Genomic DNA, 18,416 nt, shown 5'->3' on the forward strand with positions numbered 1-18,416 from the left:
GATTATTTGCTGGCTCAGTTTTATTATCCAGTTTGGATGGGAATAGATCCAAATTAGGATAGGGGTTGGAGTTTGGGAGGATGGGTTTCAAGAGCTTACATTTTAGATTTGATCATTTACCTAGTTTGTGTGATTCCTTTGATAACTTAGGGAAAAAAAGTGTTATCTTTATGTCTTTCATATTTAGGCAGGAAAAACTGCTTTGTGAGGATATAGAAAGATTATACAGACTCGGCTGGGTGCAGTGGCTCACACCTGTAATCCTAGCACTTTGGGAGGCTGAGGTGGTTGGATCACCTGAGGTCAGGAGTTCAGGACCAGCCTGGCCAACATGGCGAAACCTCGTCTCTACTAAAAATGCAAAAAATTAGCTGGGCGTGGTGGCAGGTGCCTGTAATCTGAGCTACTCAGGAGGCTGAGGCAGGGAGAATTGCTTGAACCTGCGAGGTGGAGGTTGCAGTGAGCCGAGATCGCGTCACTACACTCCAGCCTGGGCAACAGAGCGAGACTCCATCTCCAAAAAAAAAAAAAAAAAAAAAAAAAGATTATGCAGACTCAAGAATTATCAAGCATTGAAAGTTAAATTTGGAGGCTGGGCATGGTGGCTCACACCTGTAATCCCAACCCTTTGGGAGGCCGAGGCTGTTGGATTGCTTGAGCTCAGGAGTTTAAGACCAGCCTGGACAATGTGGCTAAACCCTGTCTCTACAGAAAATACAAAAAATTAGCTTGAGTGTGGTGGTATGTGCCTGTAGTCCCAGCTACTTGGGAGGCTGAGATGGGAGGATTGCTTGAGCCTGGGAGGTGGAAGTTGCAGTGAGCCAGGATTGCACCACTGCACCCCAGCATGGGTGATACAGTGAGACCCTGCCTCAAAAAAGAAAAAAAAAATTATTATAAACTTTTAGATAGTGAAATATAGTAAATAATTAAATACCATCATAAGGCTCTAGCATAGACTAGAAATAAAATGTTATTACTTCTTTTTGCAAGCAGGTATTATTGTTGCTAATAGAAAAAGTAAATCTTTATGTGTAATTCAGGATGGGATCAGAGCAGCTAAAAGAAATATTCAGATTGAAATCCAGGTAGCTGTGCATAAAATTTATCAACAGTTGTCTGCTACCCTGGAAAGAGCCCTTCAAGCAAACAAGCATCACATTGGTAAGTAAACTGTCCATGCAAATACGCAGTATAGGTTACATTTTACCCTGAGGTTATGGTACTAGTTACGTTCTATGTTTTGTGTTTAACATTAGTAGATAATCTTATAGGTAAAGAATAAATAATTAAAAATAGTGTTTCATGTTATTATTAATATTTTAGAAAATGATTCATTTTAATATTTTGTTTACTGAAAGGAAGATTCTTAACTGTCTCTTTGTCTTTTAGAAGCCCAGCAACGTCTCCTTCTGGTTACAGTTTTTGCCCTAAGTGTTCATTATCAACCAGTAGATGTTTCTTTGGCAATTTCCACTGGTCTGCTAAACGTATTGTCACAGTTGTGTGGCACAGACACCATGCTAGGACAGCCCCTGCAGTTGTTGCCAAAGACGGGTGTTTCCCAGCTCAGCACAGCTTTGAAAGTGGCCAGTACAAGGTTGCTCCAGATTCTAGCCATCACTACTGGGTAAGTATGGTAGATGTCTTTGTAGAACTGTATGAGGCCTGGTCTTCCTCCATTTTAGAATCCCCCCTTTCCCTCTATTCTGCTTTATGTGTTTAAGCACTATGTTTGCCCTTCTGTGTTTTTGCCACTTATTTTTTTCTTTTATTTCACATAGGACCTATGCGGATAAACTGAGTCCCAAAGTAGTTCAATCCTTGTTGGATCTACTCTGTAGTCAGTTGAAGAATTTATTGTCCCAAACTGGTGTACTTCATATGGCCTCTTTTGGAGAAGGGGAGCAAGAAGAGGGTGAAGAAGAAGAAAAAAAAGTTGACTCCAGTGGAGAAACTGAGAAGAAAGATTTCAGAGGTAATATAAGCCTCTTTTTCTGTCTTTACTTATAAGCATTTATTAAATCCCCATTGTGTGCATATGATTAGAATGTAGTTACTCTTCCTTATGAACTATGATGAGATTTTTATTTGTTTATTTACAAATGCCTTTTCTCTTCACATATATGTGGTTTAGATGAGCTTCTGACCAAACATCCTCTCCTTAGAGTCTGTTACCCCTGATGTTGTGACCATACTGCCCATTCTCTAGGTTCAGCCTTTCCTTGGCTGTCTGGGCTCTGAGACCTAGATTTTAGATGACTGATTTTCCCCAGGTTGTATTTTGCCTAGGGGGAAACTCAGATATTTTCTTATCGTTTGTTCCTGACAAGCCATCTCTAACCTTGATCCTGACAAGCCATCTCTAACCTAAGTCCTGACCTAAATTTTCCTCCAGGCCAGGCGCACTGGCTCATACCCGTAATCCCAACATTTTGGGAGGCCGAGGCGGGTGGATTGCTTGAGCCCAGGAGTTCAAGATCAGCCTGGGCAACATAGTGGAACCCCATCTCTACTTAAAAAGAAAAAAAAATTAGCCTGGCATGGTGACCCATGCCTGTAGTGCCAGCTGCTCAGGAGGCTAAAGCACGGGAATCGCTTGAACCCAGGAGGTGGAGGTTGCAGTGAGCCGATACCACACCACTGCACTTTAGCCTGGATGACAGAGCGGGACCCTGTCTCAAAAAAAAAAAAAAAAAAATTCCCCCAGCACCAAGGCTTTTGATATCTGTTTGTTTTCTGTTTTTTTTTTGTTTGTTTGTTTGTTTGTTTTTTTTTTTGAGACAGTCTCACCCTGTCACCCAGGCTGGAGTGCAGTGGCGTGATCTGGGCTCACTGCTGCCTCTGCCTCCCAGATTCAAGCGATTGTCCTGCCTCAGCCACCTGAGTGGCTGGGGCTGCAAGCATGTGCCACCACACCCAGCTAATTTTTGTATTTTTATTAGAGATGGGGTTTTGCTATATTGGCCAGGCTGGTCTTGAACTCCTGACCTCAAGTGATCCACCGGCCTCGACCTCCCAAAGTATTGGGATTACAGTTGTGAGCCATTGCGACTGGCCTGATACTTGGGAACTGGATTATAATTAGGAGGAGCTCGACTTCTTCCTAGGCTGTTCTGTTCTCTAGTCACCAATAATTCTTTATTTTACTTAGTCATCATAATCATAACATATTCATTTTCATTCTACAGAGATGTAAAAGATGTTTCAGGTTTAGGCTTTATTTTCTGACCTTTCTCCATTCTGTTCTTTAAGTTTTCAGAATTCAGTAGCTGACAATCTAAGATTTTGAATTAGATTTGTGCTTACTGTGGTTTCAATGTAAATTATATGATATAAGACTTTCTTGTTGGCTCTTGGTTGTAACTTAAACTTGTCTCTTCACTGTAGCTGCTCTTAGGAAACAACACGCAGCCGAACTCCATCTAGGGGATTTTTTAGTTTTTCTTCGCAGAGTTGTATCTTCAAAAGCGATTCAGTCAAAAATGGCTTCCCCAAAGTGGACAGAAGTGCTTCTAAATATAGCGTCTCAGAAATGTTCTTCAGGTATATGTCCTTTGCCTTTGTCTTAGAGTGTTTGTAGATATTACTTGTATTTTATTAAGATAATGCCAGACTTTAGCAACACTTCATGAGTGACCTTGATTTGAAGACTTTTCTTTCTTATTTTCTGTGTACCTATTTGATCAAAAGAAAACTCTAATTCAGAAGTAAAAATTGGTAGAAAATAAATAATGTAGCTCTGGAGAAGATCATGGAATTTATCTAGAGAACTTCATCCTCTTTGTTCAGATTACAAAACTAAGAGTAAGCAGAGAACATCCTGTTTAATATGATATTTTAGCACAGATTCTGACCTTGCTTCTTGGATTATCAGGATGCAGATCTGAATTTGTACAGTCTCTCTTAACATGTTGTGGTTTCTTTTGCCTTGATTGTGACTTTTGATTGTTTGATATTTATCACAATTCTATACAATAAGCTTAATTCCTGGTCCTTACCCTAAAAGGTCTGTTTACATAGATTACATTCAGTCCTTTCTTGTTCTCTTTTGCTAAAATTGTGGTAAAATGTACATAACATAAAATTTACCATTTTAATCATTTAAATGTACAATTTAGTGACATTAAGCTTACTCACAATATTACACAACAACACTGCCATCCATTTCCAGAACTTTTCATAATCTCTAGTCTGTTTTAAGTATGCCAAAACATAACGTAAATCTTCTATGGCACATGGTATTTTGTATGTTTACATGCTCAATATACTTTTTTTCTTAATTAGTATAACTTACAACTGCTCCTTTTTTTTTCCTTTAATAAGGTAAGGCTTATATTAAGTTTTAAGAGGATAAAGAAAAAACATTCATTTATTTTCAACTGATCTTATTACAGTTATATGTATTTTTGATTACATATTTATGTATCAATATCCTATTTTCTACCTTGGATTACTTCATTTATTTATTTATTTTTTATTATTTTGAGACAGAGGCTCTCTGTGTCGCCCAGGCTGGTGTGCAGTGGTGTGATCTCAACTCACTGCAACCTCTCACTTCTGGGCTCAAGTGATCCTCCCGCCTCAGCCTCCCAAGTAGCTGGGATCACAGGCGTACACCACCACTCCCAGCTAATTTTTGTATTTTTAGTAAAGACAGGGTTTCGCCATGTTGGCCAGGCTGGTCTTGAACTCCTGGCCTTAAGTGATCTGCCCGCTTCAGCCTCCCAAAGTGCTGGGATTACAGGCATAGGTCACCATGCCCGGCCCTTGGCTTACTTTAGAAAAGTACAGTCTCTTTACCGCCCGTTAACCCTAACAATCCCTGTGAGACAGTCAGTGCATGGACGGGGATAGGCAATGAGAAGGAATAATAATCATGAGCTTTGGAGATTAACAGACCTGTTTAAAACTCTACCTCTATGAGCTTGGGTGGCTTTGGTCAAGTTACATAACTTTTCTGAGCCTCATTTTTCTCAGTAGTAAAATGGGGCTATAGTTCAGTTTGTGAAGATTAATAGAATATATGTGTGTGAAAAGGGTAGCATGGCATAGTATCTGGCACAGATACTTTTTTACAATGCTTTTTCCATTATGTATACAGAGAAACTGAGACATAAACATGAATATATTCGTACACATTCATGGGTACAGGATGGATCCAGAATTCTTGTGATGATAGTTTGAAATCAAGTTTGTTCCACCCATAAATGTTTAGCAGCCTCAGGAATTTTTTTCCCAGAAGTTCATTTTAACTTTGGATTTAAGTCACATTGATAATAAGAAAATGTCTTTTCCCCTCCAGGTATTCCTCTGGTTGGTAACTTAAGAACAAGGCTCCTTGCACTTCATGTCCTTGAAGCTGTGCTGCCAGCTTGTGAATCTGGTGTAGAAGACGATCAAATGGCCCAGGTTTTTATTTTTAAAGTTATTAGAAGATGTTTTCTGTATTTGCAAAATGATTCACCCAAATCTGTACTTAACAGTCTCTTCAGTTGTAAATGTGTCTTTTATTCAATAGCATAACATTTACTTTTAGGACTGCTTTCTTTATTATTTCACCCCCAAGGAGAGAGTAAAAAATAAGTTATGGGGTGTGAGAAGTAGAGGGATAGAGAATACTCTGCAAGGTCAGAAGGAAAGAAAAATCTGGAATTTCTTACTAGGTTTGGACCTCTATAGGAAGAAATATGTGAGAGTATTTGTCCTAACCAGAGGTCTAAATAGTAAGGCAAAATGGGACCCGCTTTCTAATGAGTTAATATTTCTTTTTTTTTGAGATGGAGTCTCGCTCTATCGCCCAGCCTGGAGTGGGTGCAGTGGCACGATCTCAGCTCACTGCAGCCTCCGCCTCCTGAGTTCAAGTGATTCTCCTGCCTCAGCCTCCAAGTAGCTGGGACTACAGGCACATGCTACCATGCCAGGCTAATTTTTGTATTTTTAGTAGAGACGGGATTTCACCATGTTGGCCTGGCTGGTCTCAAACTCCCGACCTCAGGCGATCTACCCGCCTCAGCCTCCCAAAGTGCTTGGGATTACAGGCGTGAGCCACTGTGCCTGGCTTCTAATGGGTTACTACTTCTGAAAAGTGGTATTTAACTTATAACCACTAAAAGTAGCTGTTGAACACTGGTATAATCAAACTTCACCTGTGACTTAATATTACGGTTAACATGATACAGCTTTTCTAAAAATACTTAAAGTACTTTTTACAAATTTTATCCTTTTTTCTTCAATAAAACAGATTGTTGAGCGCTTATTTTCCCTTCTATCCGATTGTATGTGGGAGACACCCATTGCTCAGGCCAAACATGCTATTCAGATAAAGGAAAAAGAACAAGAAATAAAACTACAGGTAATTGGTTTTTCCTAAAAGGTGTTTCTTAACAGCATAAGTGAATATTCTGTCACTTGTCTCTGAATGCCTGTTCCTCTAAGGCACCTTGTTCTATCATTTATTCCATCTCCTCTCTCAGCATTCTGTCTCCCTCTCCACTGATTCCCTCCCCTCAGCTTATAACCATGCTTAACTCATTTCTCCTCTCCTGAATCACATTTTTATCTGTGAAGCCTTCTCTGTCTTCTCCCTTGTCCTGCACTACTAAGCTTCTTAGAAGAGTAATCTGCATGTTTCAGTCACTTTGTTTCGGTCACTTTCTTCTTCTTATTTCTTCAACCCGACCATTTATCTTCTATCAAAATGCAAAATTAAAGGACAAAGATAAGTGTTTGTTGCTAAATATAGTGTATCCTGTTTTTTCCACTTCTTACTTTACTTCTGGAAACTCTAGCCTTCTGTTATTTTCAAAACGCTTTCTCCTGGATCTTCTTATATTCTCTGCCAATCCTGATTCCTTTTGAAAGCAACTCTTTTTTGGTGCCACTTTTACCTTACCTTCATCCCGAAATGTTGGTGTTCCACAGAGTTTGATCCTTAGCTTTTCCAGCAGTCTCATCCATACCCAAAGCAGGGGACCAATCAAAGCATGTTGATGCTTTGATTTATGGTTTTAAAAGATCACTCTGCAGTGTCTTCCAAACTTAAATGCTAGCCTGGATGTCTCCCCCTCAAACCCTTCCCTGCACCCCCCCTTTTTTTGTCCCATTTCTGATTGAAAGCACCACCATTCACCTAGTTTCCCAAACCCAAATTCCTGGGAATTTTAGATTATCCTGATGTCCCCATGCATGTAGTCACTAGCCTCCATTGATTTATAGCTTGTGAATCCATCTCTCCATTTAACTTAATTTCTATCTTGGTTTTCATGATTCCACACTTTTCCTGGTTCTCCTTCTGCTTTGATAGAATGAGCTGTTCTCATTTTCCTTTGTAAGTTCTTCTTCTATTCAATCTAAGTGTTGGATTAATCCCCATTCCTTCTCAAAGAAACCTTATTTAGACTCATATGGCCATTTCTTATTCAGACTCGTTAATCCCCATTTCTTCTCAAAGAAATGTTATTCAGACTCATTTAAAACTTGATTCCCAAGTTTTAAATTCAAGTTCTGGCATTTCTCCTGAATTCTAGACTTATATCCCCATCTTCTACTAGTCTTACCACTTAAATGTCTAATAGGCATCTCATACTCAGTATGTCAAAAATAGCGCCCTTAGTTTAATCACATTCTGTTTCTTCCCCCAGGCTTTCCCAGCCTGCTAGTGAGTTACTCAAGTGAAAAACCTAGGAGTCATCTTGATTCCTCACCCCCATTTCTCCGTCCATACAATCTCTAGATTCTGTTGGCTTGTCTTTAAGATGTAACTTGAATTTGCCTACCTCCTCATCTCTTCTGTCATCACTCTATTCCAAGCCATTATCATCTCTGGCCTGAACTATGCAGTAACCTCCTAACTGTTCTCTCTGCTTCCATTGTTATGCCCTAAAGTCCATTCTCTGCACAGGGTCCAGAATGAACTTTTAAAATTGTAAATCAGAGCATGGTGGTCCCCTGCTTAAAATACTCCAATTTTCTCATCATTCTTGGGATAAAATCTAGGGTTCCTTATCCTCTCCCCTTTGCTCACTATAGTCTAAGCAACTTGCCTTCTTCTTCTTGTATTTCTTGAATACAGTAATCCTGCTCATTCCTTAGGGCTTTAAACTGGCTATTACCTCTAGATATGTTTCTTAGACATTTCTTGTCATTCAGGTCTCAATTATCTCATCTTCAGAGAGTCCTTCCCTAATCAATCTAGAGAGTTGCCACACACTCTTTGTCATGTCACCTGCTTTAATTTCAACATATCACTTAATCTTTGTATTATCTTATTTATTTATTTTTTCTCTCTCTCTTCCAAAATAAGTTCTATGAGAGCAGAGACCTAATACCCTGCTGAATATGGAGGACCTGATAGGATACCTGGCAGAGAATAGATGCTTAATAAATGCACATTGAATGAATGAATTCAGGCCCTCACAATTTTTTTTTTTTTTTTTTGAGACAGAGTTTTGCTCTGTCACCCAGGCTGGAGTGCAGTGGCACAATCTCGGCTCACTGCAACCTCTGCCTTCTGGGTTCAAGTGATTCTTCTGTCTCAGCCTCCTGAGTAGCTAGGATTACAGGTACCCACCACCATACCTGACTAATTTTTGTATATTTAGTAGAGACAGGGTTTCACCTTATTGGCCAGACTGATCTCAAACTCCTGACCTTGTGCTCTTCCCACTTTGGCCTCTCAAAGTGCTGGGATTACAGGCGTGAGCCACCACACCCGGCCTCCTTACTATTTCTTACCTGAACTTGTAGCTGATTAGTCAGTCTCTCTGCCTTCATCCTATATACCCTTGGTAAAATGATGTTTATAAAGCACAGATGTGATCAGAGATCTGCTGTATACATCATTCTGTGTGGGCTTCCCTAATGTCAGTAGAGTAAAATTCAAACAATAGGACACACAGGGTTTTCCATGATTTGATTTCTTCTCTCTCTGGACTTGTTTTCTGCCAGTTTCATCTTCCAGTCTTTACATACTGCTTGTCTTTAAATCACTGAACTCTGTTGCACCTCTCTGCCTTGGCACATGCTGTACACACTGCCTCTTAAAATGCCTCTCTCCTTTGACCAGCTGCTTACTGCCTTATCATTCAGGACTCAACTTAGAAGTCACCTCCTTTTGGACATTACCTTGTCCTTCTCAAGCATGGTTAGACACACTTTTATGTTTCTACTATACCTATTATGTAATTTTGGTTTTTCTCCCACTGTAATACTAGCATTATGTATTTGTCTTCTGTCCACTAATGACGGGAAGAGACCATGCTCTATTTATCATTGTGTTCCTGTAGGCCTGCACAGTAACTGATTCATAGTAGATACATAATAAATATTTGTGGAATAAAACCAAGGAGCCTCAGAATGTATCTTACCTGAGATGTGGGTTACTCCAAAATACTGACCCAGCTTCTTTTCTGGTAGAAGCAGGGCGAGTTGGAAGAAGAAGATGAGAATCTTCCTATCCAAGAAGTATCCTTTGACCCAGAGAAAGCTCAGTGTTGCCTAGTGGAGAACGGACAGATTTTAACTCATGGCAGTGGAGGGAAAGGATATGGATTGGCATCTACAGGAGTAACTTCTGGGTGCTATCAGTGGAAGGTATGTAGAAAATCTAAGTAGTTTTTAGCATTTTGTCTTTTAGTCCTTTTTTCCCCCCAGTTCTTATAATAAATGTGTAGAAAGACTGAAAAAAAAATCATGATATGTAAATGTTCTATTATTATGTAAGATAATATAAATGGAAACCAAGTGAAGGATATACAGGAACTCTGTGCTATTTTCGTAACCCTTATAATTCTAAAGTTATCTCAAAAAATTTTTTAATGGATGTTTAAAATCATGCTATAGCCCTCCCATAAGGAGTTACACAGAAAACATTTTCCTCTAGCAATGAAAATGAAGCAACGTGTGTGATGTTTTTGTCTAGGAAAGCCCATTAGAGATTCAGTGCCCACAGGTTTTATAGGGAACTATTCATATTGGTACCCTCTGCCTGACATGTACTAAAATTTTAGATTCCCAGAAGGAAAGCTAGTATTTAGCATAAACCATATTGTTCGTACAATCTAGATACAATAAGCCAGCCTATATCAGTTGGGTAAAATTTTTATCAGTATAGGGGACTGTTTACCAGTCAAGTTCTCCCATGCCAGCCAAGGGCCAACATTGCAAGCAGGCATTTCTAAGGATAGTAGTCTGTGTTGTGTTAACTCCTCCTTTTGCACAGTCTACTCCTTTATCTCTTGGGCATGGTGTATATACAGTAAAACTATCAATAGGACCCCATGCAGCGGGATAAGATAGACCAGTAATATTCACTTCACTTGTGCATTTTGGGGGTCCTAGACTTAGCCAGTTACAACAGATCTCATTAACCAACAGGTCTATCTGAAAAAGCCATGTGGCTTCATTCTTAAGCTTTTGTCTTACTTTTAAAATGTAGATTAGGCATCATTTTAGCACAGGACAACTCTGGCCAGTCCGGGACTGAGGTATTATCATGATAAGGTGCACACACAAGAAATATAATCCCTTAGGGCATATGTGTTGCCCTTGGAAACAAAGAGTTTATAATTATTAGGGCATCTCTAATCAGAACATATAATAGGCAGCACAGGTTAACATGACACCAATGTCACCTGCCCCCATGGGGCCTTCCACTCTGTGCTCCCAGTTCAGTGTGAATAATTAAATTGAGTCTTGGTTTCAGAGGGACCGTCTGAAAGCAGTCGGTTTTAAAGGATTTTGTTTTCTGTGACATCATTCCTATCTCAAGAGTGTGGATGACATCTCGAGGTGTTCTGTGGAAATTGCAGGAACTGGAGCCACCCACTGTTGTCTTTTGACAGACTTGACAAATTTGATGAGAGGCTCAGCAGTCAGTTTGAATTTAAAGTGCTCACAGCAGCTTTCAAGACAAAATAGTTTTGTTTTCTTTTGTTTGTTTTTGTTGAGATGGAGTCTCGTTCTGTCGTCCAGGCTGGAGTGCAGTGATGGTCTGATCTTGGCTCACTGCAACCTCCGCCTCCCGGGTTCAAGCGATTCTCCTGCCTCAGCGTCCCAAGTAGCTGGGACTGCAGGCACCTGCCACCACGCCTGGCTAATTTTTTGTATTTTTAGTACAGACAAGGTTTTGCCATGTTGGCCAGGCTGATCTCAAACTCCTGACCTTGGCTTCCGAAAGTGCTGAGATTACAGGTGTGAGCCACCACACCTGGCCCAATAGATTTTTCCCCCCTAGAAGATAGAGAACTTTTAGGAACAGTTCTGAAAAACAGATCATTAATGCCCTCCCCACTCCATATTTTCCCAAGTCTTGAGTTTTTGTTTTTTCTCTGTATGAAATTGAGTGTCCCATTTAGTAATTCCAACTTTAAATTTTTTAATTTTTAAAAATCATTTTTTATTTTTATTTAGACCTTTTGTCCAGAAGGATTGGATGCAAGAAGAAGAGTTTTCGTACAAAGACATTTGCATATACAACTTAACCAGAAAGGTTAGGAATTGGCCAGGACAAAATTTCAGTTACAGTTTATTTTTTTCAAAATAGGTTTATAAAATCTTCTGCGTCTTTCATCCTAATCATTTATCCAGTGAGCAGTCTGGAAAAGATGAGTTTCTTTCTGGAAACAGTTTTATTTAATAAACTGCCTTATTGGTATGTGTTATCAGGAGAAAGGTGAGGGATGCAGAGTCAAATGATTAGTCCCTTGTTGCAAACTGCAACTATTCTAGAAAGCTTAACATGTTGGGATGTCACCTGGGGGTGTTGAAAGTACAATCTCTTAAAGAGTGGATGGAAGTATATTGCTCCCAGAAATCAAGCTCTTTTCATGGGTACCTGCAAGAGACCTGGACAGTCCAGCCAGCATCCAAGATGTTTTTCAGACTTTGTGGGCCCACAGAGGGGGAGTGTTCCAAATCCACAACAGTCCCAGATTTTGAGTTTTGTTCATTCAGCTCGTGCCTGCTTTTAGCTGAGCACAACTCACTTTGGGTTGAAATAACCTAGAGCACACAGTGTCAGGTTTTAGCTTAGAGTCAGGTCCAGGCAATTAGAATGTGTGAGTTCAGGATTCCAAGCTGTGAGCTTTTTGGGGCAGCAGTTAAATCTAGACGGAGCCAGTTATGGGGGCATGTGCCTGTAGTACCGGTACTTGGAAGGCAGAGGCTAGAGGATTGCTTGAGCCCAGGAGTTTGAAGTCACCGTGAGCTCTTGTTTACACCACTGCATGCCAGCCTGGGTAACAGAAGGAGACCCCATCTCTTAAAAACAAAAACAAACCCTGGATGGTGTAGGACCTGACTATAGTGTTTTAAGTCCAGCCTTGAAAACAAGGCTTTTCTAAGCTCTATTTGCTTGCCAATCTTGGAGTCCAAATTGACTCACTCAAAAATATGTACTTAGGCTAGAAAGTCATCAGCCTGTAAGTGTTAGACGTATGATTTTATAAGAACTCATTAGCCACTGAATGTTTTTTAAAACTAAAAGCACATCTCTATATCTCCATCTACAGCTTGCCTCTCTTTTATTTTATCTCCTTTTTCCCAGAGGCTCCAATAGGAAAAAATCATAGCAAAAACCCACCAGTTATAGACACTTGTTTTGTTTCTAAAATAGAGTTTAAATTCCAATTTAAACTACCCACCAGTGACAAAAAGGCAAGTAAGTTGTGTTCCACTAATATGTTTTTCTTTTGAAGCTTTCTCTGATCAGGATGATACTTTAGCATTTATGAAGTTACAAGTTTGTAACATTTTGCATCTTAATTTTTTTTTTTTTTTTTTTTTTTTGGAGACAGAGTCTAGCTCTGTCACCCAGGCTGGAGTGTAGTGGCACAAGCTCGGCTCCCTGCAACCTCCACCTCCCAGTTTCAAGGGATTCTCCTGCCTCAGCCTCCCGAATAGGTGAGACTGGAGGCCCGTATCACCATGCCTCGCTAATTTTTGTGTTTTTAGTAGAGATGAGGTTTTACCATGTTGGCCAGGCTGGACTCGAACTCCTGACCTCAAGTGATCCGCCTGCCTCGGCTTCCCAAAGTGCTGAGATAACAGGCGTGAGCCACTGCGCCCAGCCTTTGCATCTTTTTTTTAAAATCATACTTCCAGATGTAGTCGCCACAAAACAAAGCTGTTTTTAAAAGTTTTCTTCCTCTCTTCTCACATCTTAAGTTTACTCAAACCTCTAGCAATCAATTTAGCATTTACAAGGTCCATTGTGGCAGGGGGAGAACCTGCTGTAGCAATAGCAGCAGCCCAGCTTAAGAAAATAGCTGGAGTAGTTCCTTGCTATTCTTGTTTGTTTGTTTGTTTTTGTATATTTTGTAGAGATGGGGTTCTTGCTGTCTTGCCCAAGGTAGTCTCAAACTCCTGGCCTCAAGTAGTCCTCCCTCCTTAGCCTCCCAAAGTGCTAAGATTGCAGGTGTGAGCCACTACACCCACACTCAAAGCTATCAGGGATTTTTGAACCCTTTCCCCTCCCACTGGAGGAGAGAGCAACTACAAGCTAATTTTTCTACTCTGGTTCATCTAAAGCCCACTTGTGGGAATATTTGGGCCCTTTCTCTTCAGGAAAGAAGTTGTTCCTAGAAGAAAGAACAGCATAGTTTTTACCTAAGCTGCTCTTTTTTCCTAACTTTAGCTAGCAAGGCCAAGAGCATCCAGGGTAGCAAACCAACTCTCTTGTGGTTGGATTTATCTTAAAAATTGATAGGTAACTTTTCCCCTTCACAACAGATAGCAGCTCACCTTCTGTTTCACACTATGTGTAACTCCACAGCCACCTAGGTACCAGAGTTTTATCTTTTCCTTTCGTCTCTTTCTTTTTCCCCAGCAATATTTAACTATATTCTAATGCATCAGGGTTGTTGTAGTGAATCTCATTGCTGCCACTGCTAAATCTTGAGTCCCCAAGACCACCCTCACATTCAGAGATTCACTAGAAGGACTCGTCAGACTCCACATGTTGATACACTCATGACGGAGACTTACTATAATGCTGCAGTGAGGATATACCCAGATAATAAGGGAAGGACACAGGTGAGGTATAGAAGAATCCATGTACAGATTTCCTTCTGTTCTCTCCCTCCCATGAGCACAAGTGCACAAGCTTTCCCCAGCAAGAAAAATAACATGTGTGTGATGTTTCTAGAGAACCCCATTAGAGATTGAGAACCCAAGGTTTTTAATGGGGGCTGGTCACATAGACACCTTCAACCTGACATGTACCAAAATTTCATACTCCCAAAAGGAGAGCAAGTATTCAGCATAGACCACATTGTTTGTTTAAATGTTCTAGGTCAGTGAGTCATGTTTGTCACTTAAGGGAAGTTTTTTGATTTTGTTTTTTCTTTAAATCAGTGTAAGAAACTTTACTAGTCAAATTCCCAGATACTAGCCAAAGACCAGTGTTGCAAGCATGCCTTTTTGAAAATAGTAGTAGTCACACTAGGTTTAGTGGCTGATGCCTGTAAACCCAACACTTTGGGAGGCTGAGGTGGGAGGATTGCTTGAGGCCAGGAGTTCAAGACCAGACTGTGTAACAAGACCTCATCTTTACAAAAAATAACTAGCCAGGCATGATGGTGTACACCTGTAGTCCTAGTTACTCAGGAGACTGAGGCAGGAGAATTGCTTGAGTCCAGGAATTTGAAGCTTCAGTGAGCCATGATCATGCTACTATGCTCCAGCCTGGGAAACAGAGTGAGATCCCATCTCTTTAGAAAATTACAAACAAAACAAAACACCTAGTCTCAGGCTTGCCATATTAACTCTTTTTCTAAACCAAAGTATATGTAAGAGAGTAGTTAAAATCTATATGTAAAGAGTTAAAATTTTTCATTAATTTCTGGACTAAACATACTTCCTCAGCTTCATTATTAAGTTGTAGGTTAGAATTGCTTATTTTAAATACTATAGATATTCAAAGGTTATTCTAAATATTCTGCAAGATAAAGAATAAGTTTGTTTTAAAATCTTTCTAAATTGATGCGATTATTTTCATATTATTTTCACTTATGCTGAAAAGAACATGTTTCCATAAATGCATTAGTATTATTTATAAACATATTCTCAGTATTGGTTAATGCAGTTAATAGTATATAAATATATTTTTTGAGTATTAATGAATATCCCACTTTTATTTTAGTTTTATATTGTGAAGGAAAACAGAGGGAATGAAGGCACATGTGTTGGAGTTTCTCGCTGGCCAGTACATGACTTTAACCACCGCACTACCTCGGATATGTGGCTGTATAGGGCCTACAGTGGTAACCTCTATCACAATGGAGAACAGACTCTCACATTGTCCAGCTTTACTCAAGGAGATTTCATTACTTGTGTGTTAGACATGGAAGCCAGGACCATTTCTTTTGGGAAAAATGGAGAGGTACTGACACCCATTCACAAGCATTACATTTTTCTTGTTTCTATTTATAGTCAACTTGGTTATTTAAGTGCCATTTATTCAGTTTATAGATTATCTACTCGTCTCTCCTTTCTCTCTAATACTTTCTGGTTCTTAAAACATTTATTAACAATAAACAGGAAGATAGTTAAATGCCAATAAGATTTTTGAAACAGATGAACACATTATGATAACTTATTATATGTAGAATTTTCTTGGTTAGCAAGGTTAATTGAGAATTTGATCTGGTAACTTTTGTCCTGTCTCGTAAAAGCTTTCAGTTCTAATGTGGTTAGATATTGTCAATTTAAAAAATTTCTGTTTCCTTTTTCTTTTCCTCACCACTGCCACACTGTAGGAACCCAAATTAGCTTTTGAAGATGTGGATGCAGCAGAGTTGTACCCATGTGTGATGTTCTATAGTAGCAATCCAGGGGAAAAGGTAATGAAGTCTCAAACCTTTATTTAAGAATATTTGTTACTTTATTGTTTAGCATCAGATGGAGTTTATAAATATAATAAGCTGTTTCTTCTGCCATTAAAAGTACCTGACTTAGGTAATCCATTCTTCTAGAAGAAGGTTACTTTCAGAAATGGACTTTATGATGTATTAATATTAAGACACTATTTCATGTTCTGGCAATTTGAATACAGTGAGTCAACTTTCAAACATATGTACAGTCACAAGAACTATAGGAACTAGTTTAGGGATAATCTAATTCATTGGCAATTATGGATATGAGAGAGAAATCTAGACATAATCTTAAATGTAATAAGATGCTATCAGCTGAATAATAGAAGTTCTAGTCATAATGAGGAACTACCTTTCATGCAGCTGGGGGAATTTTCAGGTGTTGTAGATGGTGTGAATTTGAACTTCATGACAACAGTATTAATAGGATACCCTCCATTGTAAACTTTCTTTTTCACCTCATCTAAAACCCAGGCAGAGAAAAACTTTGTGATCTCCCTGTGCTGGTGGGTGGATTTTTTTCCCCCCTACTCCATCCTTTCACTTGCGAATGCATAGTACAGCTTAAGTCAAGTCTCGAGAATTTCTAACCATTATGTAGTAGAAAGCTTTCAAGTTATATCATGTGTAATATTTCCATAATGAAATTGCTGGACCTGGTAAATTCTAACAAAGAAAATTACCTTTTCTGTGTTTTTAAAAATACATATTTTTAATGTCAAGGAATTATAATTTAAGACTAGCTGGGAACTGTTTCTTGGACAGTCAGGCAACCAAAACTGAACTGGAGATGAAGTAAAGATGCAGCCCAGTGCCTGATATCATCCCTTGCCCTATGTAGGTTTGCAGCCCAAAGTAGTTTCTGTCATGTTCTGGTTCAAATTTTCATGTTATTTTTACTTATGCTGAAAAGAACATGTTTCTTTAAATGCATTAGTATTATTTATAAGCATATTCTCAGTATTGGTTAATGCAGTTAACCAATGATGGCCTGGTGCTTTCTGCCATCTGTGAACCTTGAAGAGATTCATTCAGCCTTAGACTATGTATCAATCAATTTATTCTGTCTAGAAGGCATTTTTGATAAATTTTAGAACCTTTGAGAAACACAATACTAATAGTCGTTAACTTTTTTTTTGACATTTACAGTGTGACTGGCACTGTACTAATAAGCACTTTATGTGCATAATCTCATTTAATCTTTAACTGTAGGAGACAGATGCTATTATTAGTGTCAGTTTTTAAATGAAAAGCTAAGACTTAGAATGATTAAATAATTTCCTAAGATTATACAAAGTTATTACTTGAAGCCAAGTTTTGCTGCTCTTTTAACTTTTGTGTCTTATTTGCAATGTGTATCCAGATTGTGACTATTCCAAATGTTCAGATGTATGATTTTACTTTTGCACCCCTTGAACAATGTAAAATGTCCAGGATTCATTATTCTAGAGTCTTGAGGACGAGAAAGAGTATATCCTTAAGGCTTATTTTAGACTAAATTGAGTCAGTCACATAAGGCTTGGTCTCTATATTCATCTTTCAAATTGTCCTAGCATCTCTGGAATTCGTGAGTTATAGGAAATTTAAACAGGGCAGCTTATTCCAGTGGACCATACTACTACTAACTTCAGTGTGTCTGTAACATTTCCTTACTCTTTGGGGGTGAGTTGGTATATAATTCACAACTATGAAGAGACCCAAATACTAGTTCAACATGGGATTCTACATGTTAGAATTTATAGTGTCTAAGAAAAACTATTAATAGCATATGTTTTTCACCCTCTTTACTTTTATATAGGTGAAAATTTGTGATATGCAGATGCGTGGCACACCCCGAGACTTACTTCCAGGAGACCCTATTTGTAGTCCAGTAGCAGCAGTGCTGGCTGAGGCCACTATTCAACTCATCCGTATCCTTCACCGAACAGACCGTTGGACTTACTGCATTAACAAAAAAATGATGGAAAGGCTGCACAAAATTAAGATATGTATTAAAGAGTCAGGTCAGAAGCTAAAGAAAAGCCGCTCGGTTCAGAGCCGAGAGGAAAATGAAATGAGAGAGGAGAAGGAGAGCAAAGAGGAAGAGAAAGGTAAACATACTAGGCATGGCCTCGCTGACCTCTCAGAGCTGCAGCTGAGGACTCTTTGCATAGAGGTGTGGCCTGTGCTGGCTGTGATAGGAGGAGTTGATGCTGGTCTTAGAGTTGGAGGTCGGTGTGTTCACAAGCAAACTGGGCGCCATGCCACGCTGCTGGGAGTGGTCAAAGAGGGCAGCACGTCTGCCAAGGTCCAATGGGATGAAGCAGAAATTACCATCAGGTATGATCTGTTGAGTTACACTTTTAGCAAACGAGTATATAATGGTGAAATAGACCATTGCCTGTCGACAGTGAGTAATGACGTATTTTAGGTGAGCTGCCAGTTAACTTTTAAAAATATTTCTCGTGCAACTAGGTGTTCGTACTGTAATTTCTTAAAGGATAATTTCCTAAACTCATGTTCTTTGAAATACTAGTGGGTTTTAAAAATACATAGTCATTTTGT

The 18,416-nt window shown here is 39.2% G+C and overlaps 1 protein-coding gene across 8 annotated transcripts in view; it reads left to right on the plus strand.

Moving 5' to 3' along the window:
• HERC1 (HECT and RLD domain containing E3 ubiquitin protein ligase family member 1) overlaps nt 1–18,416 on the plus strand; it is a 233,966-nt gene that overhangs the window by 149,834 nt on the left and 65,716 nt on the right. For 7 of the 8 annotated variants that reach the window (XM_030930058.1, XM_030930064.1, XM_030930063.1 and 4 more), the window contains exons 28-37: nt 1,044–1,164; nt 1,393–1,630; nt 1,785–1,978; nt 3,391–3,546; nt 5,306–5,412; nt 6,245–6,355; nt 9,418–9,594; nt 15,143–15,382; nt 15,759–15,842; nt 17,671–18,191. In XM_030930058.1, the coding sequence (XP_030785918.1) occupies nt 1,044–1,164; nt 1,393–1,630; nt 1,785–1,978; nt 3,391–3,546; nt 5,306–5,412; nt 6,245–6,355; nt 9,418–9,594; nt 15,143–15,382; nt 15,759–15,842; nt 17,671–18,191 (1,949 nt within the window). The remainder of the gene's footprint in view (nt 1–1,043; nt 1,165–1,392; nt 1,631–1,784; nt 1,979–3,390; nt 3,547–5,305; nt 5,413–6,244; nt 6,356–9,417; nt 9,595–15,142; nt 15,383–15,758; nt 15,843–17,670; nt 18,192–18,416) is intronic. The other variant, XM_030930059.1, reaches the window with a different exon arrangement.

Source organism: Rhinopithecus roxellana, chromosome 5, assembly GCF_007565055.1.
Source record: "Rhinopithecus roxellana isolate Shanxi Qingling chromosome 5, ASM756505v1, whole genome shotgun sequence".
Classification (NCBI taxonomy): domain Eukaryota; kingdom Metazoa; phylum Chordata; class Mammalia; order Primates; family Cercopithecidae; genus Rhinopithecus; species Rhinopithecus roxellana.